At 41.6% G+C, this 16,244-nt stretch overlaps 1 protein-coding gene across 3 annotated transcripts in view; it reads left to right on the top strand.

Moving 5' to 3' along the window:
* Positions 1 to 16,244, top strand: part of NEK10 (NIMA related kinase 10) — a 179,817-nt gene that overhangs the window by 108,029 nt on the left and 55,544 nt on the right. For all 3 annotated transcript variants that reach the window (XM_047769255.1, XM_047769253.1, XM_047769248.1), the window contains exons 24-28: positions 5,006 to 5,135; positions 6,226 to 6,296; positions 13,697 to 13,910; positions 15,597 to 15,780; positions 15,880 to 15,966. In XM_047769255.1, the coding sequence (XP_047625211.1) occupies positions 5,006 to 5,135; positions 6,226 to 6,296; positions 13,697 to 13,910; positions 15,597 to 15,780; positions 15,880 to 15,966 (686 nt within the window). The remainder of the gene's footprint in view (positions 1 to 5,005; positions 5,136 to 6,225; positions 6,297 to 13,696; positions 13,911 to 15,596; positions 15,781 to 15,879; positions 15,967 to 16,244) is intronic.

Below are 16,244 nucleotides of genomic sequence, written 5' to 3'. Positions count from 1 at the left end.
CTGCGTCTGCGACCTACATCATAGCTCACGACAATGCCTGGTCCTTAACCCACTGAGCAAGACCAGAGATCGAACCAGTATCCTTGTGGATCCTAGTCAGGTTTGTTAACTGCTGAGCTACGAAGGGAACTCCGGCAGGCAACATTGTAAATTCATAGAACTAATGATTTAGGATCTGGCATTGTTAATGTTGTGCCTCGGGTCGTATTTCACTAAATATGTACTCTGGTGCTACACGACCTGATGGGTTGAACCCTAATGCATGGACCTCCGGGTAATAAGGACCAACTATAAATTACATGCAGATTTTCAACTGTGGGGAAGGTCTCATCCCTAAACCCTGCACTGTTCAAGAGTCAACTGTATGTGTAACGTAGGAGAGGAAATAGCCCATAATTTTGGATTCTATGTTTGATAAGATGAATTGGTGATGCACTGGATGGATATACTTGATAGAAATGAAGTGTTTTCTTCAAATATTTTCATTTATCATATTCTTTCTTTAATAAAAAAAAAAAAACCTATTGTCTTAATATTATACATACTTGTTGACCAGGTAATCTTTTACGATTTCTCATTAGTCTCCTTTTGGTTGTGGCAGTTTCTCAGGTTTTTCTTGTTTTTGATGACCTTGGAAGTTTTGAGACTTAGGGGTTAGGTATTTTATAGAATTTCCTCATTGGGGATTTGTCTGCTATTTTTCTAATGATTAGACTGGAATGTGTTTGCGGAGGAAGGTCACAGGTATAAACTGCCATTCTCTTATGGGTACTAACTATCCATATGGCTTGTCACTACTGATGTTCATCTTGATCACCTAGCTGGCGACAGTGTTTGTTGGGTCTCTCTGCTGTAAAGTTATTCTTTTCTCCCCTCTTTCTATAAGGTAATTTGTGAAAGGAAGTTCCTCTATGCACCCCAGGCTTAAAGAGTAGGAAGTTATGCTTCATCTCCTTAAGGCGGAGCCCACATAAATTATTTGTCATTTTCCAAGAGATTTGTCTGTTGCCTTCCATTTACTTATTCAGTTTTTAATTTATATCAGTATGGATTCGTGGATAATTATTTTATACTTTGGGTTATAATCTCCTAAGACCTCCTATGGGCTGAATTGTGTCCCCCTCCCAAATTCATACATTCAAGCCCTAAACCCCAGTGTGATGGTATTTGGAGACTGTCACCTTTGGGAAGTAAGTGATTGAATCAGTGGCTTTAGCTCTATTTCCCAAAGGCTGGGTTCTGTAGGATAAGGCACATAGAGCCTGCATCAGCTTGCCAGGGCTGCCATAAAAAAATACCACTGCCTGGGTGGCCTCAACAACAGATGTTTGTTTTGTTTTGTTTTGTCTTTTTAGGGCTGCACCCATGGCATATGGAAGTTCCCAGGCTAGGGGTCGAATCAGAACTGTAGTCACCAGCCTACCCTGCGGTCACAACAGTGTGGGATCCGAGCTGTGTCTGTGACCTACACCACAGCTCATGGCAACACCAGATCCTTAACCCGCTGATTGAGGCCAGGGATCGAACCTGCATCCTCATGGATACTAGTCAGATTCATTTCCACTGAGCCACAAAGGGAACTCCACAGAAATGTCTTTGAAGGCTTCAGTCCAAGAGCAAGATGAGGGCAGTTTTGGCTTCCTCTGAGGCCTCTCCTTGGCTTGCAGATGTTGGCCCCGCCATCTCGCTGCCTTTTGCCTGTGGTCCTTCTTTTGGGTGTGTGCACACTCCTTTGTCTCCTCCTCTTCTGACATGGACTCTGGTCATCCTGGATTAAGGGTCTGCCCAATGGCAGCTCTTCATCAGCTCATGCAGGCCTTATCTTTATTGTGGGTACATTCTGAGGTACTGGGGACTGGGACTCAACACGTGAATTTGGGGTGGGAGACACACAATTCAGACTGTAACAGAATTCTGTGTGGCTTTTAGAAATCACACTCTGTTTTCTGTTTGTCATTACTTTGAGTTGTAATTATGAAACTCTTTTATCTTAGAGGATATGTGAAGTTTAATCCCAGAAGCAAAGTTGGCAACTCTGTGGCCTTTTATTGTCCTTTCTTGTTCTCTTCTGGAAAAGTGATTCTGTGTCTTTTTCATGGGCCCACGGACAGCTTTGAGGATCTGATGAAAGCTTTATGTCAGTTAACTTTGACAAACGACCTCAAAATTAATAGATTGCTAGAATAACCTCTTGTCTTCTCAGCATACTGTGTGTGGGGAAATTGGGCTGGTTTGAGCTAGGATTTGCTGATCCGTGTCAGCTTGGCTCACCTGTACATTGTGGACACCTGGTTTTCAAAGGCTTTGCAGACAGATGTGGTGGTGGGCTGGCTGTGCATTGGGTGAAGGTGGGGTGGGGGTGTGTGGGGGGAACTGGGCCACATGGTGCTTGTCATCCAGCAGGCGAGCCTGGGCTTAGCCACTAGTTTGTGGTCGTGGAAGAAAGAGTAAGCCATGATGAGTAAGTGCACTTCAGTTCTCTCCTTGCATCACTTTTCCTGATGTTGTCCAGGTCTATGGTTGAGTGTAGATTCAAGGGTGCAAACTAGACACCATCTTTTGCTGAGAGGAGCCTCACAAACATATTCCAAAGGGGCATGCCTGCATGGATGAAAAGAGCCTGTGGTCTGTAGGGCAATAAAGGAGGAGATGAGAAAAATAAACTAAGTAAACTGTAGCCTTACAAGTATTTTTCCCCACACTGAGTAATTACCTTTTGAGAAAAAGTGAAGACTGTCCTCCAGAGAAGTAGATGTTGAGAGTGAAAACACACCAGGCACAGGAAACGGGAAGCAATCTTAGGGGAGTGGGGGAAGCACCTAAGCATTAGCCTCATGAGCTTGAGGAAGCATGAAACACACTTTCTGAGTTCTCAGGAGCTTCGAACAGGAGACATTTGTCTGTGGAGAGCCAAGGACACTTTTTCGTTGAAGACATTTTTCTCTTGTTATGCCATTTTTTAATGTGAACTGTTGATGAAGTGACAGCAGGGAGCACTTTGGACCAGTAGAGCCCTGGAAATTTCACCCTGAATCCTCCCATTGCTACTTTACTGAACTCTAAGACACTGCATATGAAAATGCTTAACTGAGAGATCTGGAAACCATGCTTCCTCTGGAAACGTAATCATTTGTTTTTAATTTTTTATCATTATTTTTTTAATAGTTATTTCCCCAATACAATTTTTTTTCTACTGTACACTATGGTGACCCAGTTACACATATATGTACACATTCTATTTTCGCACATTATCATGCTCCATCATAAGTGACTAGATATAGTTCCCAGAGCTACTTAAACAGGAATCATTCTCCATAATCTCACGAGAATAACAGCTGCTTTGCTATTCTTAACAGCCAATACTGATTGATACCTACTCTATTCTGATACCAATTTATGAGTTTCTTTATATCTTATTACAAGATATACCTTAATCCACTGTCCAAGTTAACCATTAATCCCTACTCCCTACTCCATTAATTTAGAGGACTGAGGACAGTCCTAAGCACATACTATAGAACTGAATCATCAAACTACTTAATTTAGGGTATGTGGATGTTGAGCACTTTTAACATGTTGCTGGGTTTCAGCCTACTAATATGAGAGAGGCAACTTCTATTAGCTCGAAATATCCAAGGGAACTATACTCTCCTCCACATGAAAAAAAAAGCCCAATTCATAAATCCTCACAGATTAACTTTTTAAACACTGACAGCATTCTCCAAAAAAAAAAAATTTAAAAGAGAGTTCCCTGGTGGTCTAATGGTTAAGATTTAGTGCTTTCAGCACTGCAGCCTGGGTTCAATCCCACATCAAGCCACTGCACGCTGTAGCCCCAAAAATTTAATAATTTTTAAATTTATTTTTTGTTTGTTTATTTATTTATTTATTTTTGTCTTTTTGCCTTTTCCAGGGCTGCACCTGCGGCATATGGAGGTTCCCAGGCTAGGGGTCTAATCAGAGCTGTAGCTGCCGGCCACAGCCAGAGCAATGCATCTGTGACCTATACCACAGCTCATGGCAATGCTGGATCCTTAACCCACTGATTGAGGCCAGGGATCAAACCCACAACATCATGGTTCCTAGTCGTATTTGTTAACCACTGAGCCACAACAGGAACTCCCCAAAGTAATTTTTTAAAAAAAGACTGACAGCATCCTTGTTCAGATTAGAAATGCCATTTCAGAAGAGATTGAACATGATGGATGTCGTCATTTCTAGCAACATAATTTAGATGTGGTCTCCCCCCTACGTTACAAGGTAGCATTGAATAGCAAGGGGATGATGTGTGTAATTCTGTTTTGCTTATAATAATGCTGCATAACAACTCTTCAAATCTCAGTGGCATTCATCAGTAAACATTTATTACCAGACCCACAAGTCTGTGGGTCTCCTGGGCTGGGTCTCCATCAGGCAGCAGGTTTATGTGTGCAGATCTATTCCATGTGTCTTATGTTTTGCCCAGCTGGAGGGGTAGATGCTACCTTGGGGTATGTTCATTTCTTGGAACATACCCCAAGGTAGCATCCTAGAGGGACAGATGCAGACATTCAGTATTTGTTAAGACTGAGGCCCTGCCACTTCCAAACTCCTCGGCCAGAACAAGACAACACAACTAAAACCAAAGGCAGGAGTGGGAACAAACACTGCCCACCAAGACGCAAGAGTGGGAAGTTCGAAATCTCCAGAACCAATGAAGAACTGGGGCCAATGATTCTATCTACCATGGAGGGTGGTTGTTTCTGGAAACAAAAGGACATTCAATAGGAGTTTGATACGTGATTTATCGATATTTATTGCTTAAACTAGAATTGCTTGGCTGTGCTTCTTGATTCACCTGAATCTGAAAGAATTCATAGATCCTTTTGAATACGTTTACTTGAAGTAGTGATCGAGTTTCTGTCTTGTTTTTACATCTCCAACAATAGCTTGAAATTTGGACTTTTTTTCTGTGCTGACTTCTCCCTTTTTTTCATTATCCATTAATGTCCTTATTTTAATTCAGCCCCGAGGTGCTGAAGAGTGAGCCGTATGGGGAGAAGGCTGATGTCTGGGCTGCAGGCTGCATCCTTTATCAGATGGCGACTCTGAATCCTCCTTTCTACAGCACCAACATGCTCTCCCTGGCCACAAAAGTAAGCAGCCTCAGGAGATAAAAGGGGCTCTTGTCACCAAAAACACCATTGCTTTTCTTCTTAAATAGATCATCCGTGATTTTTTTTTTTTTGGCAGCAGAGGTTCCCAGGATAGGGATGAAACCTGAGCCACAGCAGTGACCCGAGCCACACAACAGTGACAGCACTGGATCCTTAACCTGCTGTGCCACCAGGGAACTCTGAACCTTTGTGATTTTAATAAAATTGTCAATTAAAAGCAGGCATTGGAGTTCCCTGGTGGTGCAGTGGGTTAAGGAGCTGGCATTGTCACTGCTGGGGCACAGGTTTGATCCCTGACCTGGCAACTTCCTCATGCTCCAAGTGTGGGCAAAAAAAATAAAGATAAAAAAATAAAATAAAAGCAGGCATTGTTTTATTAGCCACATGATCCAATTTATTTTTTCCCCTTTATTCTAAATCTATATAATGTGCTACAGTACATTTCTCCCTATAATTGTCTTCAATTTATCATAGAAAATTATAACCATAAATCTATCAAATTGCTTTTGGTCCTTTATTGTTTATTGTGGTTTGACTGCCATCAATCCAGCGTATTATAATATGCTGCACATCGTTAATTATGAATCTGAGGTTAACTTTAACTTAGGTGGAAGAATATAATTCTGTGCTCAAGAACTGCTTAATTGATGATTTTTTTTTTTTTTTTTTTTTGCTTTTTAGGGCCACACCTGTGACACATGGAAGTTCCCAGGCTAGGGGTCTAATCTGAGCTATAGCTACCAGCCTACACCACAGCCACAGCAACACAGGATCCCAGCCTCTTCTGTGACCTATGCTGCAGCTTGCAGCAATGCTGGACCCTTAACCCACTGAGTAAGGCCAGGGATCAAACCTGCATCCTCAGGGATACTAGTCGGGTTTGTTACCGCTGAGCCACAGTGAGAATTCCGATGCTAATTTTTAATTTGTCGGGAGGTTTTTGTTTCTGATGAAAGTCCATGCATGATGTTATGATGCTCATTGAGTAACTCTTGTGTCTCCTGTCTCGGCCAAGTATCACCCCTCAGAGACACTTTACTTCGGTCACTCTAGTCTGTTTGTTTTGCAGATAGTGGAGGCAGCGTATGACCCAGTGCCTGAGGGCATCTACTCTGAAAAGGTGACCACTACTATCAGCAGGTAATTAGTCTCACAACTTCAAACCTATAGGGATCATCAAGAAGTACTTCATATCTGTGCAAATTTACTATGGAATATTTGCAAAGAGGAGGGGATTCTAAATAATGCAAACCCAGAAAAATGTTTGTCATGAGGACCATTTGGAAGCCATCCAAGTGTCCAAGAGGAAGTAGCACATTCACTTGAAATATTATGCAACAATTAAATTGACTATTCAGAAGGCTTTTATCAACCTGTAAAATGTTTCATCTGACGCTAAAACCAACAAAATACAACTCTTTATAACTATGAAGAAAACGTAGTTGTGCATGAATCTGGAAAAAGGCTATAATGAAACTGAGAAAGGCCATGTCAGATGATAAAATTGCAAGCGTTCATTTAATTACCTTTTTTTTTTTTTTTTGCTTTTTAGGGCCGCACCTACAGCATGTGGAGGTTTCCGGGCTAGGGGTCTAATCAGAGCAACAGCTGCTGGCCTACACCACCGCCACAGCAACGCCAGATCCAAGCTGAGTCTTCGACCTACACCACAGCTCATGACAACGCCAGATCCTCGACCCACTGAGCGAGGCCAAGGATTGAATCCGAAACCTCATGGTTCCTCATCGGATTCATTCCGCTGCGCTATGACGGGAACTCCTTTTTATTATTTTTAAGTTGGTGATGTCAGAGAATAATTTTTTCAAAGAAGTGCTCCTGCCCTCCATATAGTAAGAGTTTAATGAAAGTCCTTATAGAGTCTCCAGGTCTGCCCCGACAGGGCTTGTCCCAGGGGACCTCACCCAGCCCCTCCCACCTTCCCTTTGCTCCCTCTGCTCCCACCACAGGGAGCTCCTCCCTCCTGCTCTGGCACTCACTTCCCTCTGATACCCATAGGTGCACAGGCCCTCGCTTCCTCTGGTCTCTGCTGAGATTGGATCTCTGCATTGTCAGGGCACCTGCTCTGATGCCCCCCACAGCCTTTCTGAATTCTCTTGTCCCCTTGCTTGCTTTACAAAGCTCATACCACCCACTATCCCTAACACATTATACACATGCATTTCTTTTTCTTTTTATCATTTAATTATATATATATATATATATATATATATATATATTTCTACTGTACAGCATGGTGACCCAGTTACACTTATATGTATACATTCTTTTTTCTCTCATTATCATGCTCCGTCATAAGTGACTAGACAGAGTTCCCAGTGCTACACAGCAGGATCCCATTGCTAATCCATCCCGAAGGCAACATTCTGCATTTATTATATACAATGTAATACTATTCAGCCATAAAAAGAATGAAATAATGCCGTTTGCAGCAACATGGATGGAGCTAGAAACTCTCATCCTGAGTGAAGTAAGTCAGAAAGAGAAAGACAAATACCATATGATATCACATATCTAGAATTTCTTTTTCTTTTTTCTTTTGCCCTTATGGCATGCAGAAGTTCCCAGGCCAGGGATTGAACCCGCCCCACAGCTGGAACCAGAGCCACAGCAGTGACAATGCTAGATCCTTAACCCACTGAGCCGGGAGGAAAATGGAAATTGTAATAGTATCAACCTCATCAGGCTGGTGTGATGATGATGCAGAATAAAATATGCAAATCACGTAGCATAGGGCCTGGCAGATGGTGGATCTTAAGCAGTGTTGGCAGTTATCAGTTATACTGTGGGAAATGAGCTGAAACCGCTTTTGAAATCATCTGAATTCCCTGTACACTAGATCCACCCTATTGCTGATGAAGCCAGATGAATGTATTTAAACTGCTCACTTCCTGTTCCCCGCTACTTGTTTTCTGGAAAGTGCCTTAAAAATTCAAGAAGTCTCTAGAGATGTCAAGAAGAGAGTACCATATTGACTCATTTAATTTCTCCTTTTTTAAGGTATTTCAGTGTCACAAAGAATAGGAAAGGGTAGTGCAGATAAAAAGTACAGAGACATTATCGTGATTTTTGTGGTATTGTGCAAACAGCACCATGATTTGTTTCTGACACTTTCCCTGGCTTTTGGTGTCCAAGCCTCTCAGGGCTGTGGGGTTAGTGAAAGAGTCAGATGTCAATGTTATCATGAAAAGGTTAACGTCAATAGGTTCTAGAATCAAGTGGATTCTAACCTCTGGTTTTCCACTCACCTTAACCTTCCCAGCCCCACTTTTCTTATCTGCGAGGCATGGGTAGCAATAGTATCTTAAGTAAGATAATGCTTCTGATGCTCTTAGCACAGTACCCAGTACCCAGCATGTAGCGAGCCCTCAATACAATTAGATATTTCTAGTAATACTAATGTTATACTTATTTATGGAAATAAGTATATAAAATTATGATAAATGCGATGGAGGATGATAAATAGGGGGCATTGAGAGGTTACAAAAGAACTTGGTCAAGCCTGGGGATTTGGGAACATTTCTCTATGAGGAAAGGACATGTAATCTGAGACCTGAACACTCACTAATTCTTAATTAGCAAACAGAGTGGAGAAAGCATTTCATAGACCTGCATCTCTGAAGGCTTTGCTGAGCTGAAGAGCTTGTCATGTAAGTAAATGCATCAAGGAAGGGAGAGAAGAGCCAGTAAGTGAGCTTGGGAGGTGGCCAGGATCCAGGTTGACAGCTTCTGTAGGCTTCATGGATGGTTTTTAATTTTTATCTCTAGTACTGAGGAGAAGATTGAAGGGTTATTAATAGGTTGAGCCATAGTGAACATTTCTTTAGCAAAGATCATGCTGGTTGATCTCTGGTGAATAGACTGGAGGGACTGAGCCGGGGAGGGAGAAGCAGGTCTGGCTGTTCCCTGAGAGGTGATGGTGGCTTTGACTGGAGTGTTGGTGGTGGCACAGAGAAGGAAGGTTGTTTCCACTGTGGGTTAGAAGTTGAGTCCACAAGCTTTGGAACACAAACATAAGAGGATTAAAAAATACTTCAGTTAACTGGGAAAATGGAATGACATGGAGAATATGAAAACAATTGGATTTATTATGTGGAACCTCAGCAAATGGAGTGAAGACCATGGAGTGGAAGTTAGTGGTGGGTCGGGGAGCAAAGCCAGCTCATCTTTAGGAAGTGTGTGTCAGAATTAGGGATGTCCTCAGTGGAGCAGGCTGCGGAATCGGTGGTGAAGTCCCTGTCACTAGGGTGTTTAAGAGCACTCCAGATTCAATGTTTTGAGTATACTTTTAATTCAAAATACTGAGGTGCTGTAATTGGTAGGAACTGACAATTTAATTTCATAATTGACTGCAAGTTAAGATTGCAGCATGCAGCCTATAACAGATGTAGTTAATGTATAACTTTGACTTGAATTTATAAAAAACTCAGTGTCTGGATTCACATTACAAAATTTTATCTTTAGAAAATTTGACATAAAACCAGAATCAGTTGTGAGTTGCATGAAATTAAGTATTTTATTTGCTTTGAATTTTTAGTCTTTAAAAATTAAGTTTCAAAAGAACTAGGGAACAAATTCAGTTTCCTGTTTTTTTTTTGTTTTTGTTTTTGTTTTAGTTTCTTTCCTTAACAGACTTTTAAATTGGGAGAATAACTTAGAAACCCTGAAGAGTTTGGGGCAGAAACTAAATACATGGATTGCTCTGCCCCATACCAGTATTCCTATTTTTACTTTTTAAAAAGGAAAAACATTTCCTTTTATGCACAAAATATCCCGATTGCCTAAGGCTTCTCCGTCTGTGCCTGTTTGTGTAAAACAGCCTGTTTTGTTTCAGAGGCAGTCATAACGACTAAAGAAGTTGACACTTTCAGCTAGTTTAGGGACGAGTGGATCTTTACATTTGTCACCCTACCTTCAGCTTTTCCTTTCTTAGAACATGAAATGAATACAGCTGAACACTGTACCCCTCTACTTCTTTCCAGAGCAGAGTGGGGACACCATAGGTAGCATAAGTAGAACATCCCAGATTTTTTTTCTACATGGTGACTTTATGCTTATTTGATCAGAGAATCATCAAAACATTCCATCGCTCTTAAGAATTTCTCTGATGTATCAAAGTAGGGAGGCATTTCAAAGCAATGATGCTAAAGTAGAACTGGTAGGAAATGTAAGTCTCAGTGGGGCTTACCCAGGGGCTGTAGGAAATTGGGACTCTGCTCTTCGAGAGCACTCAGACTTGCTTACTCCTAGTCAATGTGGGGGCAGCACATTGAAAACTGCCAGGGGCTCTAGCCAGCTGGCCAGGACTGCTGTGTCCACCCCCACCCCACACCTGGCCCTGACCAGGCTCCCGCTCTAGCCCCTCTTGCCCCAACACTGCTCCCCATGAAGGCAGAGACTGCCATTGCCTACGAGAGTGTGCACCCTTGGGGGGAACAGAGCCCCCTGGACCCCAGTCCCGCCTCTGACCAGGGTGTGGGCAGCCCTGCACACACCCTCAGGAGGGAGCAAACTCAGCTCAGTGGTGTGGTACCAACCCCTCCAGCCACCACCCAACCTCTAGTCACACAAGCACACCGGCATAAAGTGAAATGAGCAAAGAAGTCCAGCCCCCAGCCCACAGGCCCTGACTCTATACCCCAAACCAAGGTGGAGACTTGCCAGCACACCTGGGGGAAACCCACCTCCCTCAGAGCTCCTACTCTAGCTCCTGTGGCCCTGACTCCCCCTTGACAGGGCAGTGACAGCCACGGAGCTGAGGATGCCCCAGCTAGTACCTGGCTCTTGCTCTAGCCCCTCCAGTTCCACCTTTACCTTCCATCAGGTGGTAGCTGCCAGCCCACACTGGGAGAAAATGTGGCCCGTGCTAATATCAGATCCAGCTTCAGTCCCACCAAAGCCAGTGGGCACACAAGGACTGCATAGGGACACTCCCACACACCTTCAAGGTCAGAGTCATAGCTATTCCACCTAATTTTACGGAGACAGAAGATGGGAACAGGTTTCAAAAGAAATAGCTAGGAAAAAAAAAAAAACGAAAAATAAAAAACCCTAACAAAACAGATAAATAATTTACCTGATGAAGAGTTCAAAGCAATAGTAATGAGAATGCTAATTGAGCTTGGGAAAAGAATGAGCACAATGAGAATTTTAACAAAGGACTACAAAATATTAAAAAAGAACCAAACAGAGCTGAAGAATATAATAACTGAAATGAAAAATACAGTAGAGCAAATTAATAGCAGATTAGTTGATACAGAAGAACAGCATGTTTCTGTTTTCTGCAGAAATATTGCAGGCCAGAAGAGAGTGGCATGATGTATTTTAAAGTACTGAAAAGCAAAAGAACCCTACCACATAGGATCCTCTACCCAGCAAGGCTATCATTAGATTGCCTCTTAAATGAGGTGCAAGACAAGGATGCATGCATATTTTCACTATTTCTATTGGAAGTCCTAGAAGAGCAATCAGACAAGAAAAACAAGCAAAAGGCATCCAAATTGGAAGGGAAGAAGTAAAATTGTCACTGTTTGCAGATGACATGATTCTGTATAAAGGAAACCCTAAAGTCTCCACCAAAAAACTATTAGAGATAATAGTTTTTATTCAAATTGCAGCTTACAAGATTATTATGCAGAAATCTGTCACTTTTTCACACATAACATATAATAATAAGCTATCAGAAAAAGGATACGAGAAGGAGTTTCTGTCATGGCTCAGTGGTAATGAACCCAACTAGTATCCATGAGGACATGGGTTCGATCCCTGGCCTCGCTCAGTGGGTTAGGGACCCAGTGTTGCCGTGAGCTGTGGTGTAGGTTGCAGACGTGGTTCAGATCCCACATTGCTGTGTCTTTGTGTAGGCCAGCGGCTGCAGCTCCGATTCAACCCCTAGCCTGGGAACTTCCATATGCCGCATGTGTGGCCCTTAAAAAAAAGACAAAAATAAAGGAAGAGAATACAAGAAAGCAGTGCCATTTACAATTGAATCAAAAAGAATAAAATATCTAGGAATTATCTCATCCATAAAAAAAGAATGAAATTTTTCCATTTGCAACAACATGGATGGCCTTGGAGGGTATTACACTAATTGAAAAAAGTCAGACATAGAAAAATGCTTTGTGTTATCACTTATATATGATCTAAAAAGTCAAACAAACAAATGAATATAAAAAAATAGGACAGACTCACAGGTATAGCAAACTAGTGATTACCAGTGGATATAGGGGTGGAGGGAGAGGCAAGACAGGGGAAGAGGATTTAAGAGGTACACTACTGGGTATGAAATAGATACAAAGACATATTGTACAGCAAGTGACTATATCCAATATTTCTTAATAACTTTTTTTTTTTTTGGCTGCATCTAAGGCATATAGAAGTTCCTGGGCCAGGGATCAAATCTGAGCTGCAGCTGTGACCTCACCACAGGTGCGGCAATACCAGATCCTTCACCCATTGCCCTGGGGGCCGAGAATCAAACCTGTGCCATCACAGAGTCAATGCCAGATCCTTAACTCTGCTGTACCACAGAAGGAACTCCTGTAATAACTTTAAATGAAATACAGTCTTTAAAAATATCCAGTCAGGAGTTTCCATTGTGGCTCAGTGGGTTAAGGACCCAGTGTTGTCTCTGTCAGGATGCGGATTTGATCCCTGGCCTCACATAGTGGGTTAAAGATTAGGCTTTGGCTCAGGAACTTTCATATGCCATTGGGTTCAGTCAAAAAAATCTAAAAATAAAAAAGTTTTAAATTAAAAAGTTTAAAAAACTAGCAAAAATATAGTGAGTGCTAGAACCATTTAAATTATGCTGACCAGAGATCTTGATAATTGGCTTCACAGATGCCTAGAATCAACTTCTACTAGTATTTAGCTGTGACAGGAACAGTACTCCCTTTAATAGGCTGATGGGTATTTCCCGCCTCCCAAATCTCAGAAAATTATCACATGTAATGTGTCAGATTAGCTGTTTAAAATTACTACACACATTTTAAATCTCCAAGTAACTGAATTGAGTTTTATTTTTTATGACCTCATGTCTTGTAAGACTCTCACTAATCCAGCTGTTGATATTGTCCCCACACAGCTGGAAAAGGCCATTGAATGGTGACCTCTAGAATCATTCCTCTTGGTACATCAGGTGTGATCATCAGGGCCTAGGTCACCGGGATCCCTCTTTGATTCACTGGGCAGGAAGTCGGAGTGGTTTTAGAAAAGAACCACTTAAACAGGAGAAGCAGACTGTGCCTCCCTCCTGAGACCAGGAGCAGCTTCCTGAGCAGCCTGTAACCCTTGCCCACCAGCCCAGCTGCAAAGAGAACTGTGCTGCCTGCCTCTCCCTCCCAAACTTCCCTTTTAGAAAGTCTGGGGTTCAGAACTGTGCTTAATGTCCATCTTGCCCAGGTTTTCTTGTGTGCAGATCCCATGGTGGACACACAGCAGAACTTAACCTTGACCCTTCACATCCCATGGCTGGGTCCCAACTTTGACCCAAATGCTGTAATTAGCTTGTCTTTCCTTAGATGTCTCACTCCTGATGCAGAAGCCCGCCCGGATATTGTAGAAGTCAGCTCCATGATATCGGATGTCATGATGAAGTATTTAGACAACTTGTCCACATCCCAGCTGGCCTTGGAGAGGAAGCTGGACCGGGAACGGAGGCGCACACAGAGGTATTTCATGGAAGCCAACCGGAACGCAGTCACGTGTCACCGCGAGCTGGCTATGCTCCCTCATGTAAGTGGGAATCCTTCCATCTCTTCAGGATACATTCTGACAGGCTGTCTGAAGTTGCTCGCTTCTCTTAAAGAAAATTCATCTTTTTTTTTTTTTTCCAACTGTATGCAGGGATCAAACCCGCACCACATCAGTGACCCAAGTTACTGCAGTGACAATGTTGGGTCCTTAACCCACAGCACTCCCAGGGAACTCTGGAAATTTATCTTAAGTTAGAACAATATTGTTGCATGTACTCTTTTACTATTATATAGTTGCATATTTGTATCTATTTTGTTATCTTTTAAGTCAATATAATAGACATTCCAAATAACTAACCCATAATTTGTTGTATATTGTAAAACCAGAGGTATCGAAAAGACCCCTTAGAGATTTTTTAAGTTATAAAATGATCTTTGTATAAACAGCAGTGACTGCTTATATTTAATTTCTGCAGCCACCTGGAAATATGAATGAAAATATTGTATGTCAGTTTACAGAAGAAAATAATCTTGGCCTTAGAATGTATTTTTTTATTTGGGCCAGATAATTGATCTCATTACTGTTTGTGGTGGTAATAATTAATTTTGCCATGGTACAAATCAGAATACGTGTTTTTATTTTTCTTGACAGTAACCTTTAAATTACTTTGCTATTTAAGTTTATTTCTGAGTGTAGTTGAAAAAGGGATGCCAGAGTCACCAGTTTCCACAAGTGCTTGTGATGGTGCCAGTGACGCCCTTGTTGTTGTCCCTTATCTTCCTTTCTCTGTGCCTTTGTTGTGTCATGACCCATAACACTCACACTCTGGGTTTCCTGAAAGCAGGGACTGAGTAAGGGGCCCTTCAACTGATAAACATTCTTTTGTTTTAACCCTCCTGAGGATTGGCCCCGTGCAGCAGGGTCATAAAGCCTATCCTTGGCTGGTCATTAGCTTCCTTTCCAGGATCCCAAAGACTAGCTCTGCCTCAGCTGGAAAAATTATATAATAAGTTGGTCTCCAAGAAGAGCTGGTTTTGATTTCTTGAATAACAGCATTTCCAGTATGGCTTGGTCAATTTATCTTGCCAAACTTGGAATCCAGAAGTTAAAGATTCAACATTGTTTTCTTTTTTATGGATTTGATTTTAATTTTAATTTTTTAGTGCAGTCATATCTTTGATTTCACTTTTCATGCTTTTTTAATTGAGGTACAATATCATTTATTAATTTACAATATTATGTTACTTTTCAGGTATACAGCATAGTGGTTCAAAATTTTTTGAATTATATTCCATTTAAAGTTATTATAAAATATTGATTTTATCCCCAGTGCTGTACTTAGCATTCTTGTATTTTATTTTATACCTTCTAATTGTACCTTCTAGTTCCCTACCCTTTTCTTACCCCTCCTTTTTCCATCTCCCCACTGGAAACCACTAGTTTGTTCTCTATATCTGTGAGTTTTTTCTGTTATTATATATTCATCTTTTTTTTTTTGTAGTTGATTCTAGTCTCATAGTTTGTGGTCAGAAAATATGCAGACCCACTTTTTTTGTAGTTATGGATTGAATAGCTTCCATAGCACTTGTACAGGTGGATCTACTGATACTACTTCAGCGCAAATATTTTTAACATTTTCATCATTTTAACGTATGTTCTAATGAGCCTTAGGTCCTGCAGAGAGAAGGAAAGAAGTGGGTGTTACAAACTAAACTTCTCTTTCAGGAAACCTTTGAAAAGGCAAGCTTGAGTAGCAGCAGCAGTGGAGCAGGCAGCCTGAAAAGTGAGCTTTCAGAAAGTGTGGAACTGCCCCCTGAGGCCTTCCAGGCCCCCTGTGTTAAAGATGAAGACCAGGCCTGTGATGGAATCTTGTCAGATGATAACTTCAACCTGGAAAGTGTTGAGAAAGGTATTTCCAGTGAAAGGGTCACAACATAAATGCGTTCTTGACTCCTTTCTGTTTCAAGGTTCATTTGCTTTTGGTTTTTATTTTTTTGTTAATGTGCAGATATATATTCAGAGCTGGATGATGAATTGGATATTTCGGATAACTCCAGCAGCTCCAGTTCAAGCCCTTTGAAGGAATCTACGTTCAGTAAGCTTTCTTTCCCAGTTTGTGGGATTCCAGCCGGTGGCAGTTTGGGAATCATACTTGGGAGTCAATTAGATGTCAGCATATACGTGACCCAGTGGTTTGTTTCCCAGGTGCTATGCTAATTAGGACAGGCATGTCTATCCCTCCTCATGAGCCCGACAGCCAGTCAGCTCTGTGGTTTTCCATTGCCTTCCTGTCAGTTTCATTATTTCTTGAACAAATGTATGTTCTAACTGGGCAGTTGAGACAACTTCTTTGGAGACAGACTAAATAACCAC

This window comes from Phacochoerus africanus, chromosome 1 (genome assembly GCF_016906955.1).
Source record: "Phacochoerus africanus isolate WHEZ1 chromosome 1, ROS_Pafr_v1, whole genome shotgun sequence".
In the NCBI taxonomy this organism is placed as follows: domain Eukaryota; kingdom Metazoa; phylum Chordata; class Mammalia; order Artiodactyla; family Suidae; genus Phacochoerus; species Phacochoerus africanus.
Note: the sequence above shows the minus strand (reverse complement) of the source record. Positions and strands in the feature narration are given on the sequence as shown.